Source organism: Helicoverpa armigera, chromosome 21, assembly GCF_030705265.1.
Source record: "Helicoverpa armigera isolate CAAS_96S chromosome 21, ASM3070526v1, whole genome shotgun sequence".
Lineage (NCBI taxonomy): Eukaryota > Metazoa > Arthropoda > Insecta > Lepidoptera > Noctuidae > Helicoverpa > Helicoverpa armigera.
In genome coordinates, this window is record NC_087140.1 from 5251962 (window position 1) to 5277913 (window position 25952).

At 37.9% G+C, this 25952-nt stretch overlaps 2 protein-coding genes and 1 long non-coding RNA gene across 5 annotated transcripts in view; all 3 read left to right on the forward strand.

The window, feature by feature from the left end:
• Positions 1–25952, forward strand: part of LOC110380836 (MICOS complex subunit Mic60) — a 105005-nt gene that overhangs the window by 13266 nt on the left and 65787 nt on the right. For 2 of the 3 annotated variants that reach the window (XM_064040040.1, XM_064040041.1), the window contains 9 exons: positions 128–200; positions 506–594; positions 968–1078; positions 1496–1613; positions 2177–2311; positions 2934–3037; positions 3687–3788; positions 4190–4275; positions 4879–6606. In XM_064040040.1, coding sequence (XP_063896110.1) covers positions 128–200; positions 506–594; positions 968–1078; positions 1496–1613; positions 2177–2311; positions 2934–3037; positions 3687–3788; positions 4190–4275; positions 4879–5056 — 996 coding nt within the window. In that variant the 3' untranslated portion in view covers positions 5057–6606. Of the gene's footprint in view, positions 1–127; positions 201–505; positions 595–967; positions 1079–1495; positions 1614–2176; positions 2313–2933; positions 3038–3686; positions 3789–4189; positions 4276–4878; positions 6607–25952 lie in introns of those variants that run through there. The other variant, XM_064040042.1, reaches the window with a different exon arrangement.
• LOC110380848 (MICOS complex subunit Mic60) lies at positions 7003–25084 on the forward strand. The gene is made up of 18 exons (XM_064040234.1): positions 7003–7167; positions 7746–7966; positions 8384–8586; positions 9379–9414; positions 9735–9871; positions 13510–13636; positions 14039–14202; positions 14829–14954; positions 16763–16835; positions 17899–17999; positions 18963–19073; positions 19854–19971; positions 20590–20727; positions 21266–21369; positions 21864–21965; positions 22443–22531; positions 23703–23885; positions 24945–25084. Exons 1-17 carry the CDS (start codon positions 7123–7125, stop codon positions 23878–23880), a joined length of 2073 nt encoding a protein of 690 aa, XP_063896304.1. The 5' UTR covers positions 7003–7122; the 3' UTR covers positions 23881–23885; positions 24945–25084.
• LOC126055527 (uncharacterized) lies at positions 10048–12318 on the forward strand. Its single transcript, XR_010277532.1, has 2 exons — positions 10048–11858; positions 11979–12318. It is a non-coding gene; the product is annotated as an uncharacterized LOC126055527 (long non-coding RNA).

A 25952-nucleotide genomic window follows, 5' to 3' on the forward strand; every position in this document is an offset into this window, starting at 1 on the left:
AATCAACCTTTTTGTAGCCTTTTTGTTAATATTAAAAATGGCTATCGATATAACCACTCGTAAAATCATCGGTAAACTATCTGTTCAATATATTATGATCTAATTGTAAAATATGTTGTATTTTTAGGTACAATACCTGCAAAACCAACTCGCTGAGTTGCAGACAGTACGCGATCTGAAGATCAACAGGGCTATCGAATGTGAGTACTATTCATAAATAAATTAGATTTATTATAGGAAAATGTGACCTATTTAGCACATTAAAATGGGCTTGTTTTTGACCATATGATTTAAAATAAAAAATGTTAGAAAAATCAAGAAGACTAAAATAGTAAAGATTTTATATGAATATGCAAAATTAAAGTTTTTTGGAACTTCGATGGTGTATGAAACTGATGCAGTCGAGTTTCAACTATTGTTAATTTTAAGAAAATTTTATAGTTTTCGATTGAGTTTTGCTATAATGATATTTTTGTAAACTAAACGTTCACAAATTATATTTTAGGCAATGACGAAAAAGCGTTGATCGAAGCTAAGGCCGAGGATATTATTAGAAACGAAAGGAGTGCAATGGAGGCGGAATACTTGAAAAAGGTATGTTTGCTTTAACCATACAGTCTATAATACATAGGCTCTTAAAAGTTAACAATCTTGATAGGACTTTTTAATAAATTTATAATATATTAAACACTAAACTACTGCTTAAAATAGTGTTTTAATTATGTATTATTGTATTTACTTTGATTTGTAGCTGCATTTTAAAAAGTCATAAATGTATACAATTCTTGGTCTTGGAAAGATTGGTGAAAAAATCTCAGATGAAATAAAATGTACTCAGATCTTATTTTAATTTACTATCCTATGTCATGTACCTCATTTCTAAAAAAATAGATACCTGTTCTATTATACTATAAGACATGTATGTATTATATGAATTTTAACATTAACATGAATTGTATAAACTCAGAGTATAGAAATCCAATCGGAGGCGAATAGACAAACTAAGGAAGCGTTGAAGAAGCAAATGGAGTTACAACAAGAAGTCATGGCGGCCAGACTCGCTAAGAGGGAACAAGAGGTTCGTATATTTTATCATCTGCCTAGCCTTTTCCCAACTATGCAGGGGTCGGCTTCCAGTCTAACCGGATTCAGCTATGTACCAGTGTTTTACAAGGAGCGACTGCCCTATCTGACCTCCTCAACCCAGTTACCCGGCAACCCAATACCCCTTGGTTAGACTGGTGTCAGACTTACTGGCTTCTGACTACCCGTAACGACTGCCAAGGATGTTCAATGACAGCCAGGACCTACAGTTTAACGTGCCATCCCAAACACAGTGATTGGTGTCCAAGATATCTTCAAAAACTTGAAAAGTTGCATTGGTACTTGCCTGACCTGGGATCGAACCCGCGCCCTCATACTTGAGAGGTTGGTCCTTTACCCACTAGGCCACCACGACTACTGTAAAGGAATCAGCTACTCTATTTATTTGTAGATGATGGCCAACTTCGCCCGTGCTGTCTCCGAGGAGGTTGAAGCCGAACGCGTTGAGTTCAAGAAGGAATTAGCAGCCATGGCCGGCAAGCTCAAAGCTATTGAAGATACATTGAAACGTAAGTATTTTTTGGTTCTCTTCCGCTAGCAGTTTAAGGCTGTCTTCAAACCAAACTGACTGTCGACTGTGCGAGCAGGCTTACTGTGAGGCTTCTTTTTGTGAGCCTCCATTGACAAGCTCTAGAACTCCTATGTACCCAATTTCATTTGGTTCAATGGTTTTGGAGTGAAAGTTGAACAGGCAGTCACTTTTATTATTAAGGATTAAATAGATCCCTTAGGGCGCATCTACACGGTGCATGTAGCTGGAGCAAGTTAACATGCGCATGACAAGTGACAAGAGCACGCGGGTGGGTATTTTGCTTTGGTACATGCGCGAGTCGCTGGACGCGCACGTTCTTAAAATACATGTAATCTGCGCATGTGCCTCAATAAGCGCAAGCTTAAGACGAGTAAATTTGCCATTTTTGTATTAATTCGATATTCTCGTGTTAATTGAAAGCCCCGAAGTAGACAAAAGCCAGTTCTTCGTGCGCAAATTTGCCGTTTTTGTATTTACTCAGTATTGGGGTGTTCATTGAAAGACATACAAGTCTAAAGTTCGTTATTTCTTCTTCCACAGAGCGTTCAGGCGCGGAGGCGGAGGCCCGTCGCTCGCAGTCGCTGTGGACGGCGGCGGAGGCGCTGCTGGCCGCCACGCGCCGCTCCGTGCCCGACACCAAGGTCGACAACGAGCTCAAGGCTTTGGAGAAGGCTGGTATGTATACCACATTGTGGTGGGGCCAAACTCCCCAGCAACACAAGCCTATCTGTAGGTTAGAAGAACCTTTCACCATTATCTCTTATACAATGACTAGCTTCTGCCAACGGTTTCACCCGCGTCCCGTGGGAGCTACTGCCCGGATAAAAAGTAGCTTATAGCCTTCCTCGATAAATAGTATATTAGATAATATTAGTATAGAATAGAAAATTAAAATGCATCAAAAAATGTGATCAGGAAATCACAATACACAAAGAACAGTACAATTGGCGTTCTTACAGCGATTTCTTCCAGACAAGCTTCCTCTTGAAACACACTATCTGAAAAAAAAAAAAACAGCATGAAAATCGGTTGCGACATATACAGGGTGGCCCATCCATAGGCGTCCAAAATAAAAATTTAGAAGCTCTATGCTATGGGGTATCCGAATCACCCCCATGTATGTTCAGCGATTTTTTGTACTTTAGGAGCTACATGGGGGTGATTCGGATACCCCATAGCATAGAGCTTCTATATTTTTATTTTGGACGCCTATGGATGAGCCACCCTGTATATAGGGACAGAAAAAGCAACTTGTTATATACTATGTAGTAATATAATATCGAAACTGGGCTTTCAGGCAAAGACGACAAGCTAGTAGAAACAGTACTGAAGGGCATTCCCCCTGATGTGCGCGAGAAGGGAATCGTCACCGAGAAGGCGCTGCGAGAAAGGTTCGAAAAGGTACACCGTTTCATTCCTTACTAATGTTGTAACTTTAAGTAATATTTTTAATGTTGAGAATTTTCCTTTTTATATTTGTACGCCCGAATCAGTTGCCCGAAGCGGTTCGTGCATGTGCGTCCATTGAACTCTAAAAATCACTTGAAGCTGTCGCCCCTGACTGCTTCAAGCAGTTCGTGTATTGCTGGCCTAAGAAGCCAAGCATGATGGGCTACTTTATTCTTCTACATACATGCATGATTATTGTGCTCTCAGGTTTATACAAATAAATTATCTTGTATATTGAACCGATTTTTTAAGAAACATAGAAGTAAATATAAGTTGTTTTTCCGCAATTTGTTTTACTAAAAAAAAAAATAGTTTTAAAAACTAAAAAATACGCTTGTTATGTATTGTCATCAGGACTCAGACCGTGTGCAAAATTTCATCCTAATCGAAGACCGGGAAGTGGGTCACATTAAGATTCCAAGACTTTCTTACATAGTTAGTTACATTACAAGTGAAGCAAGTGAATATAAACGTGTTAAAAACAAACGTTGTGTCGGTAAATTTGGGCCTCAGTCGAAAATTACACTTCAATATTATTTTTTATATATGTAGCAGAAATTATAAGATATAAGAGAAATACAAAGAATTCGAATAATTTCAGATGGAGCAAACAGCGGTGAAGGTGGCGCTAGTGGGCCGCGACGGCGCCACGCTGCCGGTCTACTTCATGTCCTGGCTGCAGTCCCTGCTGCTGTTCAAGAAGGTTACTCACCTCTTCTAATACTCCCCCCTTTTTCTCCTTCCCTACCTTTTCATTTAATGCCCATTTTCACCAACAAACACCTATATTTAGGGATAAGAGCATTTAGGGAACACTTAATACGAATTTCGTTTACATCCAAGTTTAAGTGTCCCTTATAACTTTTATTATTGGGGGAGCCCTTATTCTAAGTGACACTTAGGGAAACGAAGAGATTTTGGGTGAAAATGGGCATAAACCATTTATTTAGCCACACATACATTGAAAAAGAACACACTGTATCTATTTGGTTTATTTTGTTTTTACAAGTTTGTACAGATTCTGGGAAAATTGTGGTGAAGGTGGTCGAAAGGTTTTGTATTGTATTCTGCTGTCGGTATAATTATATTTTTCTTTGTTTCTAGTTCTCTGATATTCCTAAGGATGAGTTGGACAACAAGCCCACTGACTTTACTCAGTTAGACACCTTTGATATCATGCAAAGGGCAAGGTATGTAGTCTTTAAATCTTCTAAAAGTGCTGAATTTCAGCTTATTTTGAATAAATGACTTTTTATCTTATTTATCCGTGCAAATTCTTGTGCTCTATGATATGTCCTGCACAGCTGGCTGATCTCCTTATATGAGAACAGGCGTCGTGGTTGAAATCGGTTTTGGATGTATTATTATTATTTGTTAAAATAAAGCATTCCACGTTATACAGGAATGAATTTTATTCAGTGCGCAAACTTTATCAACTTATAGTTAAATAAGTTTTATAGATACGTATATTTTTATTTTGTTGTGTTCTAGTACCAAAAAAAAATAGTTATTGGTAGTGAAAGATGTTTATTTTGTAACCGATTGTACGGTCACAGTCGTCATAGTAGGCACGGCGGCAACGCGAAACCGGTTAACTGACGCGAGCACTGCTCGGCGCGTGTAAGAATAGTATCTATATTTTGCTTTTTTTTTATTGATGATGCAGATATGTTCTGTCAATGATTGTGGACCACCAATTTTTTTTGTGCACTGCTTAAAATTCATTCCTGTATAGTTTTACACATACCTATAAATAAAATAAAATACTCACAAAAATAATTGCTCTGTCCCAGATACCACATGGACCACGGCAACCTCCCCGCAGCTCTCCGCTACGTGAACCTGCTGCAGGGCGCGCCCCGCGCCGCCGCGCGCGCGTGGGCCGACGCCGCCAGACGGCACCTCGAGATACGCCAGGCCGCCGAGGCCGTCATGGCGCATGCCTCCGTCTCCTCACTGCTGTATCACTAGGACAAACTATAGTACCGATAATACCGTCTCCTTCTTACGACCTGTAAGCTATAGTATCGTCTTGGGGGCTTGGCGAATACAAGGTTTTGATCGACTTCGAAAATGGAGGTTGTCAATTCGATCGTATTTTTTTTGTGTTAATCGACTCAACCGTTGAACAATAGGTTAAATATGTTCAATTTTGATTTTAAGTCGGTAAAACCGGGATGAAAATATTTATAATAGTTTCCAAGTTTCCAAATTTGTACCACTATATTTTTCGTACGCATCTAACTAAAGAAAGTTACGAATTTATTAACATTATATTTTTCATGGTATTTTTACCCGCCCGCACCAGAAAGGTTTTATTTTAATTGCTATTTTTTTTTTCATATTTAAGTTCGCCGCCCCCGATTTATCCTTCACCTTATAATATTACAAACATCTCCTAATCTGGCAACACTTTTGCCATTTATATCTGGCAACACTGATACTAGAAATTAAAGAACACCAGATTGAAAGTTTTATTTCGGTAACACCAAAAACTTTCTGAGGTGTCAATTTAAACGTATCAAACTTTCAGTAGTAAATGGCGCTTTATTTCAGTTTTTTTTTAAACTAACGTCACTATTAACTGACACTTATTGGCGTAAACTAATGAATTCAATATAAAAAGTTTATTTATCATTATTGAAATATTATACAGAGGTGAAGGTAGACGGTAGGAAAATCTACTTATAATATCAGTTACGTGTTTCGCGTAGTCATGAGAAAATAGACCTTAATGTTATGAACTTAGCACTCATTATTATTTACAACAGCTTATCAAGCCGTGGGCAATCGGTACTGCCCAATTTCTCTTTCAAAGTGCTAAAAACGTAATATTTCTTAGAGAATTACTTACTAATCGCAACTTAGCGCTAGTAGTACTATTTAAGTACATACTGCCTTCATTTTATTGTAAGAAGTTGGGATCCACCAATCAGCTTACGATTTAGATTTGTAGGTAATAATGTCGCAATTGTTAGCTTGGCTAAGGCCAGTATTCGATCAAGATTTATCAAATGGATATAAAAAATCACCTAATTAGACTGGGCTGTCAGATTTAGGTGCTAAAACGAACGTTTGATATAAATAGTATCATTCGATACGATAAAAAACTTTTGTGGCATACACAACCTCTAAACGTTTGATAAAAACGATATTTTTTTGACAAGTTTAGTTGATTGTATTCATTTTTTTTTTCAATTAGTCTTTTCACTTTTAATTTTACTGACCTTTACCTGTTTTGAGGAAAGTGATGTATCAAAGGTACCTAAAAATTGTAAAACTATTGCTATGTTAAAAAATTAGGACCCGAAAATGTTAAGTTTCTTCAAAACAGAGGATTTTTTTTATGTTAGCACAAATGTGTCTGCATTTATTCCAAAAATACCCATCTGAATATTTAGATTCCGTAAATTATTATTGTGCCAGCGAAGAGAATTTGTGGAGGTTTCCTTTAATTTTAGTAATTTATGTAAATATAAAAATATTGTATGTAATAAATTAAAAGATGATTTTTATGTCAATTTTGTTGTTTCATTCATTGATAAATAGTTTCATTCGAATAATATAATTGACTTATGTAATAGTACCTAACTAATCTCAAAAATGGCTGATCTGATTTAGATGAGGCTTGTCTGAGAACTATAGATTTGGATCTCACTGCCATTTCTAAGAAAACCAGCTATAGAAATCGCACTCAAATCGACTTATCCCTTTAGGAGACAAGGTGCCACAGACATATTATAGACATATTGCTATCAAACACCATGCAAACGATGCAAACACCACACTTTTTCCGTCGGTCGGTAAATGTGCAACGATATCGTTTGAACTAAGCTGTAAAAAGGTTTTGTATGTAGTAACAACTACTGAAAAACTGGAAGAGTTCTGATAGATAGAAAAGAAAAATAAATGAACACTTCACAGTCAGCATGAGTTCTGTCAAAATAAATAAAATATGCGATCTGTTTTATAAAGAATAATACATAAATTACAAATTTCTTTGGACATAAAACTTTACTACATACATTAGAAAAATTATGTTTAGGGTCACGCCCTGCTTATTTACAATTAGGACTCTTTTGGTGAGTGTCAACCATTTTACAAATATTATATAACTGGGGTGCACGGATTTACCTACTATAATAGTCCGTGCTGGGGTGAAAATTATTCCTACCGTACCTACTGCAGTAAATGAAATAAATACAGGAGGTCAATAAAACAACCAACTTCAATTTATATTTGTTTATTTTGCAAGCAATTTTTATGAAAAAATATGGAACAGTTGAATAAACTAGATTAATTAATTATACACAGATGTTCCAAACTGAACCTTTAATCTATTCTTCTATATCCTAATATACATATAAAGAGGAAAGACTTGATTGTTTGTTTGCATCGAATAGGCTTCGGATCAACTGAAACAATTTGAATAATTGTTTCCCTGTTAGGGTGCGTCCACATCTGGCGAATGCGCGCGTGCATTTTTGTTCGAGCCCTGCACAAAACTACCTATTGCCGTGGGCTGCGTATTCGCCAGATGTGGACGCACCCTTATAAAGCTACACCGTTTGCGCTGCACATGGGTTATTTAAGAAGTTCCCTTCGGGACGCGACTGAAGCATGTAACTGCTAATTACTAATAACACTATTTGTTTTCCAGTACCGACGTCATCCAGCAGATTTCCGTTTAGCATCACTGTCCCAACTAGGGCCGGTTTCCCGATACTCGTCACAGTTCAAGGAGTATAAGCCCCCGGGCCCTAAGGAGCGTGAGACATGCCCACTTCCCAAGCCCCCGCCGCCGCAGCCTAAAGACGACAGATTATTCTGGGGGACTATGACACTGCTTCTGTTAACTGGAGGATTCGTTATATACGCTAAGTAAGATTTGTAGTTAATTTAACATGTAGTTCTATGTATGTAGTAGTTCAAAGTTAGGTAGTATTTTCAATACTTTCACATTAATTACCTACGTAAATCCAAGTTCACCGAAAATACTGCGATCACGTGGTCAGGTAGCCCCTATGTAACACTGCCCTATGTTTTCAGTTGCATCTGGAAGTTCCACATAGTTAAGAAAAGTCTATAGACCAATCTGTTGTATTTTCAGTTAGTGATATACCATTATTACCACCCTACCGCAATTACTGAATCTATGCTGAAAAGTGAAAACTTTCACAAACTATTTAGGTTTCCTAATAAGTACTCTGCTGGCTGGAGTTTGTAGAATGTAGGTAGATCGTGGATTTTTATTTATTGCATCTATAGATATACCTAATAAGTTTGTTTACTAATCAGGGGCTCACCAGAAATACGCGATTGGTTAACACTGAACGCACCGTGGTTCGACGACCTGATAGCCATACTTTACCAAGAGAATATGACCTACGGGGAGTTTGCCGTAACGTGCATTGATGACACGAAGAAGCTGATCGACAGGCTGACGGGAAACGACAAACCGAAGAAGTGCTCCCTGGACGGAGGACCAGTTCTTAATTATGGTAATAAGTTCACAAAATTTTATTTTCTCAAATTCAACGATGATAGATCATGAGGTTGAGCAAAGCTTGGCGCGGTGGGTCTCCTACGTGCCGGCTGTCCTTTGAATATTTTTGGCAGTCGTTATGTAAGGGCAGTCAGAAGACAGAAATTTTGACAACCAGGGGACCGATTCTCCTCAGCTAATAATGTCAAAATTGAATAGAAATTGAATCGCAATAGCAGTTAACCATATCGGACACGTTACTCTGCTACTGATATAAGAGCAATGGTATTCCAACGACATTCCATTGGTTAGCGATTGGTCTGCCATTTTGGTGATTTTGGTCTATACGGTAGTTTGCTCTACAATCATATTGCAATCGTAAATCATTGGCAGACAAGATTGTTGATTATTAAATGACAGAAAAAGATAAAAACGTTTATTTCAAAGAAAAACATAGTGGAATACCACTTACGCTTCAATCGTAATTGAGTCGTGATTGGATCTCAGTCTCTAATGTGAATCGTATGTCACGTAAGTAAAATTAGGAGAATCGGGCCCCAGTGTAACCAAGTGGTATTGAAATGCCCGGGCACATAGGGCACATAGGGTAAATAGGTTATGGAAGTCAAAAAGGCAATCGCTCCATGTAAAACACTGGTTTATTAACTGCATCCGGTTAGACTAGAAACAGACCCCAATGTAATTGGGAAAAGGCTAGGCAGATGATGAACATCTTCTCTGATCTTTTGAAATCAGGATCAATAGTATTTTCGTTGACTACTATATGGCTTTAATTTTTCTTATTCAGATGTTCCAGAAGGACCAAAAGACGATGACTCAGACGGTAAGGCTTCCAGAACTTTATTCTTAGATGTCGGTAGTTAGGTACTAGTTCTTTTTTTGTGAGAAAAGACGAACAATTGTCTTGTCATCATCAATTTTACTACTTTTACTTTTAAATTCTTAATACTTTATACACTATAAAAGAAAACTATTAGCTAAGTAAATAATACACTATCTTACATTTAACGTTTTCTTCTCTTCTAACTATTTTGCTGTGCCCATCAGGGTCCATAATTGTGACTATCATTTTATATTTTCCACCTAATGTACATAAACGATATGATATGATATAAATGATAACTGCGAATTGTTTTTTTAAAGTTGTGACGTGCGAACCAGAGCCTCCCCCAGTCGTGACTCAAAATATTTGCGAAATTGAGAGATGCATGCATGATCTCGGTGAGAGCGTTATCAACAACTACCTTACGGCTAGGGAAGCCTGCATTTGTTATAACGAGGTTAGTGTATCATCAAGTTTCTCGGTAGTCTAAGGCCGTATACAGAAAGCAAGCTGGAAGAAGCTGGAAACTTATAAGCGCTTATCGGCACTTGACAGCGCTGGTAACCCGCGCAGGAAAATATATGAACACGCGCCGATAAGCGCTTAATAAGTTTCCAGCTTTTGTCTGCGCCGCACAGTGGATCCAAATTGAAAAATGGTGGACATAGGCAACAAAGTTCCAATATCGATTTGATATTTTTTTATGTGATTCTACATGATATTCCAAACAACTTTTACTCTTGTGAAATTTCTTCTAAAGTTGATCGTTTGTCTGAAAAAAAATAAATTAGTTTTTTTTGTATGGAGCGAATCACGTTTATTTTTTTTTCTTCAATTGTACGAATATGTTAGGTCTGTGGCGTGAGTATATGATACCTAGGGTCATTCTCTATCCAAGAAAAAATATATCAGCGCCGGCCATCTGCAGCCGCGCGAGTAATCATTCGGTAAAAAAATAATATTTTCTATGACATTTTTTGCCTTTTAAGATCAATTCAAAGTATATTTTCTGTCTCACTTGGCTGTTTTCACCTTATTTTTGGTTAAATATATAGTTCTAATGGCACATAGGTACTCACAACTAGTAATTCTAGCAGAGGTTTTTGCATGCATTGCATTTTATCGGTGGCACCTGCATTGTGATTGATGACTCAAATGTTTGTGCGCTCGTTTAAGCGCATAACTAATTAGTCATCGAAAAATGCTCGTCTCTGATTTGCTGTATTTTTTTTTACTACCTGCTAGTCATGTTAATATGTTCACTACTTGAGTAATTAACACTGACTATAAATACAAAGACATTTATTATGTCCCTCTAGTTTCGCGCTTGTCGCTTATTTGTGAACACGGTGAAATACTTTTATTTGAATATTTACGTTAGAACTATGGCTGGATTTTGTACCAACCTAGATCTTTTTGTGAAATTAAGAAGTGGTGGTGATCTGAAAAATTATATGTTTCTATATAAAAGTATAATTTCTGTTTTGAATACCACAGTTTCTGAAGAAGACAAAAACCTAATCAGGGAGTTCTGTCGGCTTTTTTGTGTAAGTCTAAATAAAAAGTGGATAGAGTCGAGTAGAAGTCAAAAAACTTTTATGAATCGTATAAATAATCGCAATTGGTTGGAAAAAAATATCAACTGGCCTGTTTGTGGCAGTGTTGACCTGAAAAGTGAGGGGCTTTTCGGACGCAGACTTATCTGAGCCAGTGGATGTGAATTGTCCTAACCTTGCGGTATGTACTACGGAAGCGGGAACATCTACAGAAAAGGAGCACAGAAAACCGTTCGAAGACTTAAGTAATAAGCAGAAAAAAGACGTTCTACTTCCATAGTAGAAGAAAATTCAGAGGAAGAGTTGCAGGACTGGTACTTAACAAAATTGAAAGACAACGGCAAAACGAATCTGGCAAAAGTAGTCGAATACCTTTCCAGTAATCCAGAAACGCTATCCCAAGTACACGAGCGACTATTCAAAAAGCAGAGCCTAAGTACCGTCTCTGAAGATAATTGCTTAGCTCTTTATACCTCACTTGCGCTCTCGAGATGGAAGTACTTACTTAAGACTTCAGAAACGTCAGAGAGAGACAAACTCGGAAAACGGACAGAACAGCAACAAACGAAGACATCCTCCCATGGACTTCTAATAAGCTCTGATCCCCACATATCCTACATAAGGCCTAAAATAACGAAACAGGTTCATGCTGAGTGGTTCCCTGAAGCAATTCAGTTGTTACAGACTACCGAGCCTCCCTGTGATAGCGAGATTATGGAGGAAGAAGAATGCCTCATAGCAGAGTCCGAAAATTTGCCGGACCCACTTCTGGAATAAGAAATAAAGTGATCCGGCTCTGGACTGTTCCCACAAAAGCCCATCAGGGCTGGTATGACAAACAGCCCCTTTCAGGGCTACAATGATTTCACAATGTTCTTTCGATCATACGTACGATAACTTATACTATACTTTACATACGCTTGATTATGTAGATAATGATTATCAACGTCTTGCCCATAAACATCAAACTAATTCACCTATATTTGACAAATAATATTTATTTAACAGGTAGCAGGTAGTAAAAAAAAATACAGCCAATCAGAGACGAGCATTTTTCGATGACTAATTAGTTATGCGCTTAGACGAGCGCACAAACAAATGAGTCATCAATCACAATGCAGGTGCCACCGATAACATGCAATAATAACAAAACCTCTGCTAGAATTACTAGTTGTGAGTACCTATGAGCCATTAAAACTATATATTTAGCCAAAAATAAGGTGAAAACAGCCAAGTGAGACAGAAAATATACTTTGAATTGATCTTAAAAGGCAAAAAATGTCATAGAAAATATTATTTTTTTACCGAATGATTACTCGCGCGGCTGCAGATGGCCGGCGCTGATATATTTTTTCTTGGATAGAGAATGACCCTAGGTATCATATACTCACGCCACAGACCTAACATATTAGTACAATTGAAGAAAAAAAAATAAACGTGATTTGCTCCATACAAAAAAATCTAATTTTTTTTTTTCAGACAAACGATCAACTTTAGCAGAAATTTCACAAGAGTAAAAGTTGTCTGGAATATCATGAAGAATCATATAAAAAAATATGGAATCGATATTGGAACTTTGTTGCCTATGTCCACTATTTTTCAATTTGGATCCACTGTGCGCCGGTCAGCGCTTATCGGCGCGTGTTCATATATTTTCCTGCGCGGGTTACCAGCGCTGTCAAGCGGCTATTCCTAAGCGCTTATAAGTTTCAGCTTCTTCCAGCTTTCTTTCTGTATACGGCCTAACCGTCAGTTGCAGAATGATCCATTAAAGTTGAAGCTTCTTTAAATCTATCGCTGACCCTTTTTTTGTCAACAAGAAAAAAAATTGCAATAGATTTAATGAAGCTTTAATTTTAATGAATCTTTCTGCAACTGTCGGTAAGTGCTCCCAATATCGATTTTCTATGAACATATCGCTTAATTGTTTTTTGAACAATCCTGCAGTCCCATGTGTGGTTTATGTACCTATATCTTCTTTGTTGGTCTAGCTGTCGCAAGCGCGGCTGCTGAGTGCGAGGTCTCGGGTTCGATTCCCGGGTCGGGCCGAAATAGCTTTGTGGGTTTTAGAAATTTTCACAAAGCAGCCCGGAGCCTGGAAGTTGGTGATTGATACATGTACATCGGAGAACACGTTAATGTTGGTCCTGCCTGCGCCTGACTTCCCTCCGGTCGTGTCGGTTTACCATCCCGTCGGGCTATGAGAGTGAAGGGATAGTGAGTGCATCTGTGTCTGCGCAAATGCTTGTACACTATAGTATATCCTGCGCAGTTGGCTAATTTCCTTATATGAGAACAGCCGCTAATATGGACATCGTCATGCTCAGCAGTACATACCCTATAATAAAAGAGATAAAGAGTTACCGCGGCCCTGGTACATAAAAGGCCTACGACAGAACACGACGGTTTTTTGTCAGTAAGAGTCTGACACTCCCTCACCGCTGCTATCGCACAGCGGGAGGGGTCATTTGATGATTTTTGACTTCGTTAAAAAAAATGTTTTAAACAAATAAATAATGACACATTTTTATTGTAACAGCTAGTAGAAGCCACAATGCAAACATTCACGTTCAAGGCTATGAAGGAACTGCGTTATGCCATGGAGGAGAGGATAGAACTAGTCAAAACTTCTCTGAACAACGCATCGGGTTGCGTCAGCAAACTTGGTAAGATTATTTTTGACTTCAGTTCTATTTGTTTATTTAACAGTTTACGTACACAGTTACTTATACACAGAACACAGACGAAGAAAAATAGACCAACAAAGGTACAGCTTATTTCATAAGAAATCTCTTCCAGCAGGCCCGTTATGGGAGAGCTAGAATAAAAAAGAGATACATTGTGTAAAAAGAAAATAAGGTTTTCTTAATAAGGCTTTAATCGAATCTGTTCAGATATTCGACGGACAATCATAATATATACCATAATGAGACCTAGTTGTTCCATTCAACTATAACGATAACCAAATCACTGAGAGAGTCAAACCGCAAATATTAGTGTAGCCAAAATAATAATTATGAATATTAAACTCACATCAATGCAATAAAAAACCCCTTAACATTTGGCAGAGGAAATGGTTCGTTACTTGGACTGCGGTGTGCAAGCCACTAAAGAACAAATTAGGAACTCGAAGCTACTGCACCGAGATTTGCAAGATAAGTTTACGAGTGCCTTCATTTCTTATCAATGGGAGAACGAAAGGTCTCTCGCTATGGACAAACAGTGGCAAATGGTAAGAAGACCAACAATATAATAATTCTATAGGTTAAGGGGTAAAATTTGTAAGTTTGTATGTAGGGGGTAACCATTGGAACCGCTGGTCGAATTCCCAAAATTATTTCACTGTTAAATAGCTACAATGTTCCTGATTACCGTAGGCTATACTTTATCCCGGTACGGGCAGTAGTCCCACGGAACACGGGTAAAGCCGCGGGAGAACGGCTAGGAAATAAATAAAAAGGTAAACCTTTTCGGTCGGTGAAAATGGATACAGGACTTGATAGTATCCCGTGTTTCATACAAATAAAGATTCTTATTCTTATTCTTATCGTAAAGGACTACTACTATGAAATACATTAAGTGAAAATCTTTCACCAACGTCCCGTGGGAACTTCGCGCACCTTGATTAAAATAAAATTGTCTTTGTTATTCTGATGTAGGTACGTAGGTATACGTAATAGGTATTACTATTATAGTAATCTGTGGTATTACGGCAGGTTTCATCAAAATCAGTTGAGCCGTTTGCGCTGGAAGAAGTAACAAACGCCTTTATGCCATGGTCTGTGTCTGTAATGATAAAAAAATTAGCTGTGTTTGAAGTAAATAATGTGATGATGTGATTATGTATCTTTAACACAGGTAGAGGTAGCGGTGGAAAAATACACTTCTGAAAATGTGGCCATGTTCCCAGAATTGGACTACGCGGCCAAAAAGCCTACTATTGACGGGGACGTAGATATACTTCTTTACAACAGTTATAGATACGTAAGTATAGTTACTTTCAGTTTACATATATATATGCTCTTTTCGGTCGTGTCGGATTGCCGTCCCATCGGGTTATGGAGTGAAGGAATAGTGAGTGCACTTGTGTATGCGCAAATGCTCGTGCACTATAATATGTCCTGCACAGCCGGCTAATCTCCTAATATGAGAACAGTCGCCGTGGCCGAAATCGGCCGTGGACACCATTATTATATCTTCAGAGATAATACGGTAGTTTCAAACGAGTCAAATTCAACACTTATTGAACTGTCAAAAACGGTTACTCTCTATGCAATATGTATGAAAACGCGACCTATGAACATCACAGATTTTTCTCGTCCAACCAAGCTTATATTATTATCAATAAAACAATGCAATCAATTATTCCATTGAAACAATAAATAAAGTGACATTATTTTAAGATGCTTTACATATTGTATATGACAACATATTTTTTTATGTTTGACCGAATTTAATTTAAATCGGTTTAGTAGTAGTTTTAACGTGAAAGTTGGCTGCCTTGGCTGGACAGAGTTACTTGCACATTTATAATATTGATAATGGACTAAATTATTGTCGATAAATCCAGGACTTAATTAAAAGACTTCACGAACCAAAGCAGTGGCGGATTTACAAACTTGCCGCTAGTAGGCCATTCAATTTTTGCCGCCTCTAATGATTGTGAACTTAATGATATTTCTGTCAGTTACTAGATTATTTTTGCAAGCCTCTATGTACCGAAGAGTTTAATGTTAAGTAACAAGTTTATATGTCAGCGACTTTGAAGCGTAAAACCTCTGTAACTTTTAAACGGCTCAATCAATTTTCATCAAACATGTCTAAGAACACTCGCTCGTAAAACACCTGTAGTACAAAAAAAAATAATAATTGAAATCGGTTCATTTGTTCGGGTGCTATGATTCAGTGGCGGCGTAGCATCGGGTGGCACCCGGGGCGGAGTACCTATTGAGCACCCCCCAAAAAAAACGACAAATGTAAAAAACTCAAAAATGTTGTACGAAAACAAGTAAAAAAAGACCACCGTAAAGTGAAAAAGTCGCGAGCGAAGCGAGCGCGATTTTTTTTAGTTTTGGGACACAAAAATGCCTACCCAAACAAGAGTGGAAAAAAGCAGTGCAAATAGAAGAAGCCGCGAGCGTAGCGAGCGCGAAATTTTTGATGTTTGGGACGTAATAATACCTAAAGAAATCAGAAAATAGTTAGCGACAAGCGAAAGGCGCGAGCGCAGCGAGCGCGAAATTTTTTGAGTCTTGGAACACAAAAATACTCCAAAAGTTCTCCACCTCATAAACAGCTTAGAAATCGTCAGTGTAGAGCGTCAGTTGTTTTTGCTGCTTCGGTGCTTTAACTTTTTGTTACATTGAGGACTCAAAGAGCGCAGAACAAACCAGGAATGATGAAAAAACCGCGAGCGAAGCGAGCGGATTTTTTTTTTTATTTTTATTGAAACGCTATTAGAATATTTTAAAATTCATGATCACGTAAGTACCTAAGTATATATTACAGTTTATTAATTTTGCGTTTATTAATCGTTTATTTATATATGGATTGTGTACTCATATACTCAATTATAAAAAAAAACCTGTAAAAAAAATTGCTAAATTTGCCGCCCCTCTAAATCTGCCGCTCTAGGCACTGGCCTACTTGGCCTATTGGTAAATCCGCCACTGAACCAAAGATCGTCGGAAGACGGCCTTATTTTTGTATTTTTTTTCTATTCTGACATTTTAGCAGTGTTTAATACCTTGTGAATGTATATAATGAGTAGGTAAGTTTTTATTTATTTTCAGGTTCATCAATTAAACGGCCACTTAAAAGAGGCTTCTGATGGTATGAGCGACAGAATCAGCCGTACACTGGCCAGTAAGTAAATAATTTATATGACCACGTACCCCGACATGTGCATATTTGTTGCTGGGGAGTTTGTTGCGCCACCACTTCTTCCCAGCAAAAACACATAGGAAGCGGTGAAGGGTGGGCGTTTTGGGGGCTGTCTTTTTAAAATAGGGTAGTTTCCAGGGTCGAAATAATGAAATAATATTTAGTCCGCTTTTTAGATAATCAAAAAATATTGGATACGTATTTTTTCTTTTTTTAATTAAACATAAAATGACAAAGATAATACGCTTCAAAAATTAGGAGTGGGGGCCTTTTACGTCACAGTGTCCTGAAAATTGTAGCAACTTGTGACGTCACACTCAACTTTAACACGCTATATCTTAACAAGTTCTGATCCAATTTAAAAAAGAAAAAATACGTATCGCTTAATTTTGGACAATCTACAAGACGGACTAATTATTATTTTTTAGGAAACTAGCCTATTTCTGACGTTCGAAAAGTGCTGTTTTGCAACCTTATTTTAATAAATGACTTATGATTTGTGCTTTCATCTGTATACATAAATATTTGTAACAAAATCCGAATCCGAGAACTACTGAACCGATTTCAATGTGAGAAAGCTATTCCCAAATAACATAGATAGTAACGTACAGTAGTTCCCGGGTATCCCGGTACGGGAAAAAATTCCTCTGGGACGCAGTGAAACTGCGGGAAAACAGCTTGTACCTACTAAAGATTTTATATACCTACTAGGTACATATCTCAATTTATAGAACCTATCTAAAGGGTTTATTACACTTGATTAAATTTAGTAGCCTAATTAGCTTTCTAAATGATTTATTCAGAAACCTAAATGCGATTTCATTTGACTGAATTTAGTAACTGCACCACAGAAGACTGAACGCTCACGTGAACTTTGTAAGATGAACCTACCTATAGTGTAAGAAGTTTTGTCTAAATCCATCCATCGTTTTTGTAGTAGGTAAACGGTAACAGACAAACGAACATAGTGATAGTAATGTTTCTCTTATAACGGGATAAACGCTAAGAAGAAGAAGAGAAGTAATTTTTGAGGGTTTTCTTCCAGCTCTGTCACATGGCGGCGACGCTGAGAAAGCTAATGAGGCCTACTTGCAAACTGTTGTCAAGACTAAGAAAGAAGATCTTATGAAGGAGTTTAAGCAAAGAGTATGCTATAATTAATTTATAATTATTATAATTAATTTATAATTTCTAATTATTATTATTTATAATTATTTTAATAACAATAAGGAGTTTAAGCAAAGTGTAAGCTATAATTAATTAAAAAAAACAGTTTTGTTTAAGGAAAGTTGATTTAGTACCTACAGTTTGACCGATAGCATAATGTCATTGATCGGTTAAACAATAACTTTTTCATCCCACCATCTCGGAAAGAGTAGTTTTACCCTTTGATATCTGAGCGCAAAAGCCGTTTTTATCCTCTAGAGCGGCAAAGTGATTTGAATTTAGAACATCGTGTGCAATACTCCATTTGTGACAATCTTGATAAGACTTTTCAAACAAATACATATTAAACAAATAAAATACTGCTTAAAATAATTATTCCATTAATTAAGTAATTTTTATTATTGTTTTTACATAGATTTTTGACCTCGTTTCATTTTTAAACTGAGTTTTCAAATAAGTGAACTTTAATAGGTACTTCTTTTTAATTTGATACTCATATGTGCGCGCCATTTTGTTTTTAAATTTCCTCGATGAGGTGGGATGAAAAGTTACGTGTTGCACTCGTGTGCAAAGATTTTTCACCTTGTGCTCTTTTGATTCCCTCGCTATCGCTCAGGATTCTAATTATTGAAACACTCGCTACGCTCGTGTTTCAATTTTAGAATCCTTCGCTTGCTCGGTCATCAAAATTGAGCCCGCGGTTAAAAAGCAACTTTGCACTCTTGTATAACAAATAACTATTTTTACTAAGAGAGAATTTGTGAGACCAACGCTTTTATCAGAGCTTGTTTTTTGAATCCATCGCTCATAAGAGAAAAAAAATAATAAAAAGAACTACTGTATTCTGCCGACTTGTGTCGACTATATTTCTCTCTTGAGAGGTAGCTCATTCCAAAGAAGAATAGTTTTTTTTTTATTATTTTCCATCGTTTTTGTTTCTAGGAAGACGATCAGAAGTTAAAAAATGAAAACAATTTAAAAGCGTGTTTGCAAAAACAAAACGAACAGCACGAGGCGAATCTTGCTACGAAGCTTGAAGAAATGGAAGCTGAGGTTTGTCATCCTAACTAATATTATAAATGTGAAAGTAACTCTGTCTGTCTGTCTGTCTTTCTGTCTGTCTGTCTTTTCTTCACGCCTAAACTACTGAACCGATTTGCGTGAAATTTGGTACAGACATAGTTTGGAACTTGAGAAAGGACATAGGATAGTTTTTATTACAAAAAAATAAAATGTATTCCGGACATATAACGCTATCTATTATCAAACGAAAAATCTGCCGGAAGTCATTATTCCACGCAAACGAAGTCGCGGGCAAAAGCTAGTAATTACAAAAATACTTCCATACAGCTGCACAGTTAATAAACTTATAAGGATTTATAAAATTTCTTCGACAGCTGATTTGTCTCTTCAGTAGCCAGGGTCTTTTTATCTATGTGCACCAGGACCAAGGCTCTGTATGGGTCCAGCGATCGAAATGGGCTTAAAGTGTTTTCTAGGGCATTGTCATATCCACACCACAGACCAAAGGACACATTATTGCTACACTCAGGCAACTTTTGCCCCTAGAAATTATAATTTTTTGTAGCAATTCATATTTATTTATATTTTATTTTAACATTTTCGGAAAACTTACAGCTAAAAGAAACAATATGAAAGAAATAATATGACACTTGAAGGCCATTTTGTCTCTTTTCCGTAGATAGTTATAAGATTACTAAGATTTTTGCATTCCAACAAATACAAACTTTTCGGCTTTATGATATTAATATAGATGGCTAGATTAAGATAGTTTGATGTATCCTGTGGTTTTCATGGAATGTTCGTTACCAGGTCACGGAAAAATTCAATAGAATGGTTAGGGAAAAAGTCGCAGACGAAAAGAGATTGTTTGCTGAGGAACTCGCAGACATGGCTTCAAAGCTCAAAATCGTTGAAGATAAACTCGAAGGTATAGCTACTTCTTTTATTTATATGTACAACGACATTAAATTGTTGGCCCTGGTTCACACACATTTTTCTGCAGTAATAATCTACGGTAGAGAAATTCACCGTGGGTAGGCACGGCTCTCATTGTTATATGAGTCGCTAAAAAACGTGCCGCTCTTAGTATTTAAGCCATATCTAATATTTCGAAAAACATGATCATTTTAAAATCGTATCAGCCTTAAGCTCCTTGCTGCTTTTACAATTAAACAAGCTGGTACTTATTTAAAATTTCTTGCGATATGATATTAAATAAATATATGTAGGTACTGTGATCCTGTGATACAAATAAATATACTCGAAAAATCTTGGCGTCTCAGTCAACTACTGGCTGAAAGTAGTTTTCCAAGAACGAATCTACTGTGCAGTCAATCGTCTTAGAACTTCTTTTTTTTCTTATTATTTGCTTGATTGACACGACTTGAAAAGTGTATTATATAAATCTAAGTATAGGTACATTTCTTGCAAGTGAAACTTAAAAATAAAGAAAATACTATGAGGTACAGATATATAAAAAAAAACAGGTAATGTAAGTGAGCGATTTGAGCTATAGAACTCACAAAAAGTAATATATGTTAACCAGCTCGTATGAAAGCGGAGAAGGAGTCCCGTCGCTCTCAGGAACTGTGGGCGGCTGGCGAGTCTCTCCTGGCGGCCACCAAGAGAGGAGATCCCATAGTTAAAGTCGAGAAAGAGATAAAAGCCATCGAAAAGGCTTCTGGTATGTGAAATTCGAGCCAATCATCACCTTGCATTTCATTTGCGAGGTTTTCCAGCTTAACTGAATGAAGCAAAGTACCAGTGTTTTACATAGAGCGACTGGCTATCTGACCTCAGCCCGGGCAACGATATCTACCCATTTGCAAGACTGGTTGTTAGACTTTCTTGCTTCTGATTACTCGTAACGACTCTGACGACCGTAGATGTTCCAATGACTAGGTACCCAATTCAACTCGCCTTCCGAAACACGAAGTTTAAGTATTTTTGATTCGTACTTAGGCCTACGTGTAAGTATATCTTAGATGCCAATGTCTGATAAAAAGGTGAAGGAAAACATTTGAGGAAACCTGGACTATATAGTCTGAAATCACCAACCCGCATTGAGCAAGCGTGGTGATTAATGCTCAATCCTTCTCCGTGTGAGAGGAGGCCTGTGCCCAGCAATGGGACGATAAAAAAGGCTGTAACTGAACTGAACTGGGCCTACGTGCAGTTTTAAAACAGTAGGGCAACTACTTTAGCAATGTATTGTATTGCAGGTGGCGACGATAAGTTGGTAAAGATCGTGTTGAAGTCGATACCGCCATCTGTGTACAAAACAGGAATTGTGCCGGAAAGTGTGTTGCGAGATGGTTTCCGTGTGGTGAGCAAAATATTCTATACAAACACTTAGAGGATATAAGGACCCCTTAGAAGGGCTGCGGGTTGTTCGAAAGAGATACCGCGGCCCTGGCACATAAAATTCCTACGACGGAACACGACGGTTTTTAGTCAGGAAAGAGTCTGACACTCCCTCACCGCTGCCAACCCACAGCGGGAGGGGTCAATTGATGATTTTTGACGAGGACCCCTTAGAAAGATCTAAAGCTTCCTTCCGCAGAGGCTTACTATGAATGAGTATGTTTGTTTATATAATACTTGCACAGTAAAACCGCTGATCCGATTAAGATGAAATGTGGGACGTAAAGAATCGTGTAAATTTTTCACTAAGCTCCTTGCAAGGACCACTTAATAAAAAAAAATCTCAAACAACACACTTATCATTTCTCACCTTAGAGGAAATCGGTTATGGTAAACTATTGCTATCCCTTGGTCCAATAAAATCAAGAAGTCATGACAAGATGGTAATGTGTGTAGATGGAGAAAACGGCGCGAAACGTTGCTCTCGTCGAGCAAGATGGCGCTGCTATGCCTGTCTACATGCTGTCCTGGCTGCAAGGCTTGTTTCTATTCATGCAGGTAACATGAGACTTATCTACCTTTCGCACATGTATCGTAAACTTATCGTCGTAATCCTTGCTCTTGTGTGCGTGAGAAAATATGACCTCGTAAATTTAGGCAAAAACTTCGAAGATGCAACGTGGAGGGGCAAAACACGTGTCGAGTATTACGGTTCGGTAGCTTGGTAACTGTTTCCTTTGTGCATGAGGGTGGGACCCTTGCTGTATGTGCATATATTATGCATGAAAGTAGTACAACGACCGAGCCTCGATTTATTGTCTCGCGGTATTAACGTACATATTTTTTCTTAACATTTTATGTCATGAATTTCCGCAAAGTAACGCCTGATTTCATCATTTGTGTTACTGCGAAGATGCTTAAGGGACCACAAATTCATTGCTTCCTACCCACTCACATTTTCTTTTGTGTCAAATTGAAGGTTCGCGTAGTCTCCAATTTTGTGTGAAATTGTGTCAGCTTCATATTTGCTTTCAGGTCTCGAGCATTCCACAGGCTGAATTTGAGAAACCTGACCAAGACCCACCTATCGGCCTAGACACGTTCGATCTGTTACAGAGAGCAAAGTTAGTGTTAAATGTGTAGGATTTTAGCAGATGCCCGGGCAACACGAAACCCCTAGTTAAGTCAACCGGAGCGGAGCTAGGCTGCGGAGTGGAGAAACTGAGAAATATTAACCAATAGGATTGCACAAAATCTCAGCTCCTCAATCCTATTGGTTAATATTTCTCAGTTTCTCCACTCCGCAGCCTAGCTCCGCTCCGATGGACAGGCAGCCTAAGATTGTCGGACTTCATAAGATGACCGTTGACAGCAGAAACACGGAAGGATACCTACGCTATGTCCACCCATAGACTTGGTGACAGATCACGCCAAACGTAGCTGTAGAGGCTGTGAATTTTATCTTTCCATCAAAGTCAAATGTTTTTGTTAGGCTCCTATGAAACGTCACACTAGTTGCATGGTTCCAAAAACGGCAAGAAACTGCATAGACACTTTAAAAAAAAGTAATATATGTTCATAATCATTCTATTACATATGAATAGTATGCTGAGCAAGTTATACAACGCAACTGAAAGGTTAACTGCAAATATGTAACAATTCAAAACAAAAACAAAAAGTCCTTGATGGGTTGTTCGGTTGAATCCCTAATTGAGTACTGACTCTTCTGGTTGTGGGGCGCAGGGGGTTGAGAGAAACACGGAGTTCGGGTACTGGATATATTTCGCGTAGACCCCCAGATAGAACCGTTCACTCGGACCAGGGGCCCGATTCTCCTAAGTTAATAATGTCAAAATCGAATAGAATTCGAATCGCAATATGATCGCAATAGCAGTTTTAACCATATCGGGCATTCTGCTACTAATATAGGACCAATCGTATTCCAACGACATTCGATTGGTCTGCTATTTTGGTGATTTTGGTCTATACGGTAGTTTGCTCTACAATCATATTGCAACAGTTACACATTATTGAATGACAGAAAAGGATAAAAACGTTTATTTCAAAGAAAAAATAGTGGAATGCCACATACGTTTCAATCGTAATCGAGTCGGGTTTAGATCGCAGTCGAATGTGAATCGTGTGTTGCTTAAGTAAAATTAGGAGAATCGGGCCCCAGTGCGTACCTAGTAATTGTCCGTGCCTTGCATGTCTCACGCTCTCACAAGTTTTTGCTTACCTTGCACTCTGGCATACATACTTACATGTGTCTCTAAATGTCTATAAATATAATAGGTTTTGGTTGGACCGCGGTAATTTGGCCGCGGCGGTGCGCTACGTGGACAACCTGCAGGGTGCGTCGAAGGCCGCTGCTGCGAAATGGTTCGAGGCCGCGCGGGCGCACCTCGAAGTTCGCCAGGCGGCAGAAGCAGTGCTTGCTCATGCCGCTGCCATGGGATTGCAATATATCTAAACGACGTAAGACCTTATTTTTAATACGCTTATATACCTCGTAGATAGGGCTGCCATCTCGAATTTCGCCAAACACGGACAAACATTAAAAAAACCCGGACATTTGGCGTAAATCTCATTTTTTCCCCGAACGAGTACGATTTTTTTAAAACAAAATATAACCTAATTTGTAATCCATTTACTATTAACATATACTTAAATTCAATGAGGTGCTTCCTTACATGAAAAGAGTCCGGGTTTTCCCCGGAAACTTCTTGAAACCCCGCCCGGACGGCCCCCGGACGGCCTCCAAACGAGGACAAATCCGGGGAAACCCGGACGGATGGCAGCCCTACTCGTAGATAACTATGTAAGAAAATCTTGGAATCTTAATTTGACTCACTTCCCGGTCTTCGATTAGGATGAAATTTTGCACACGCTCTGAGTTCCGATGACTAGCTAAAAACGTCATAACAAATCCAATATGGCGGATGTGCTAAAAGCGTGTTTATTTATCTTCCTTATTATAATAATGGCATCCCAGCCGATTTTCGACCACTACCTGTTTTCATATAAGGAGATCGGCCAGCTGCGCAGGACATATTAAGACGCGTACGCACGTACGAACACGAACATAGCGAACACAAATACCAGACCCGAACATTTGGTTCGTACGTATGGACGGCATATTCGAACACGAACGCAAACATAGTTCGAGTCGAGTTCGCGAACAACAGTCGTGAACTCTATCTTAGTAGCCATGACGGCGCCGTTGGAAGTGGTCGATTGTGAAGTTATTAAAGCGCTTCGAACGCCGTCCATACAGAACACACCACAAGGATTGCCGCGAACATGTTTGACGAACAGAGTGTTCGATGTTCGATAGTGGTACGCACGTGCGAACCAAGTTGTTGCATATCATGTAACGCAACAAATTTGTTCGTACGTGCGTACGCGGCTTTATATAGGCACAAACATTTCCGTAGACCCAGGTGGACTAGCTATTCCTTCATGATCACGAAGCACAGGATCAAGCTCAGTGCTTGCCGGTGAATTTTAATGCGAGTATATTTCTTTTTTTTGCAGTTTTGAAGTCGCCCAAGCAATGTGGACGTTTCAAGTGGAAAATTAATGTGAATTTTCAAATATTTGCATAGTACTTATTTAAACGAAAAATATTGGGAAGTCTTTAAAATTGTACTACAGTTTATCTTTAATAAAAAAATTGTAAATAACCTGTCTTTTTTTCCTTAAAGTTTAAAAGTTTATTTGAAACTCTCTCTCGCTCACCCGGTTAAAAAAGTTTAGCCTAACACGGATAGAATATTTAATCTGACCAGTAGGTTCCCGAGAAAGCGCATTCGAACAAACAAGTCTTCTGACGATCAAGCTCGGACTAACCGTCAGTTGCACAAAGGTCCGTTAAAATTAAAGCTTCATTTAATCTATCGCTAACTAACAAAAAGTGTTAGCTAAAAGTGTTAGTCTATCGATTTAATGAAGTCATATCCCATAGTGAAAAGCCGGCTTAGGTAAGTATATATTAACTATAATAATGTTAATATTTCAATTCAATAAATTTAATGCACGCAAATAAAGAAACTGTTCAATTTTATTATACTTCGTATAGACTATTTTACGTCCATCGATTTTCTTGTAGGTAGGTAGGTACTAGGTATGCTAGATTGGTGAAACCATATGCAGTGTTGTGTATTTACAAAAATGTCTTCTTAATTCTTCGATTGATCAACAAATAAACCTTATTGATTGCTTGAGACGCTGTAAATACCGTGTAATACCGGAATTATGAAATCCAAACAAAATATTTTAGAGTTGCCATTGGCAAAGATTGATACCTACCTAACAAATTATTGTTAATTCGGCATTATGTAAATTTGGAAGCCAGAAAGGATATTAAAAAAAATACTGACGAACATAAAAAAATAAGAATTGCAAATAAATGGGCGTTTTTCCCATTTAACTTGGGTATTTCCCAACTATAATATCAATGCACAATTTCGTCATTTACAAACATTTGTACAAAAAAAAAATCATGCTTCCAGACTCAATGTGTAGTGATAATTTAAATTACCA

Bases quoted from the DNA above. Each gene is read 5' to 3' on its own strand.
- LOC110380848 (XM_064040234.1), top strand. From the start codon at position 7,123: ATGTTTAGGGTCACGCCCTGCTTATTTACAATTAGGACTCTTTTG. The intron at 7,967-8,383 runs GTAAGATTTGTA...TTTACTAATCAG, and splicing joins GGATTCGTTATATACGCTAA to GGGCTCACCAGAAATACGCG. The intron at 20,728-21,265 runs GTATGTGAAATT...ATTGTATTGCAG, and splicing joins AGCCATCGAAAAGGCTTCTG to GTGGCGACGATAAGTTGGTA.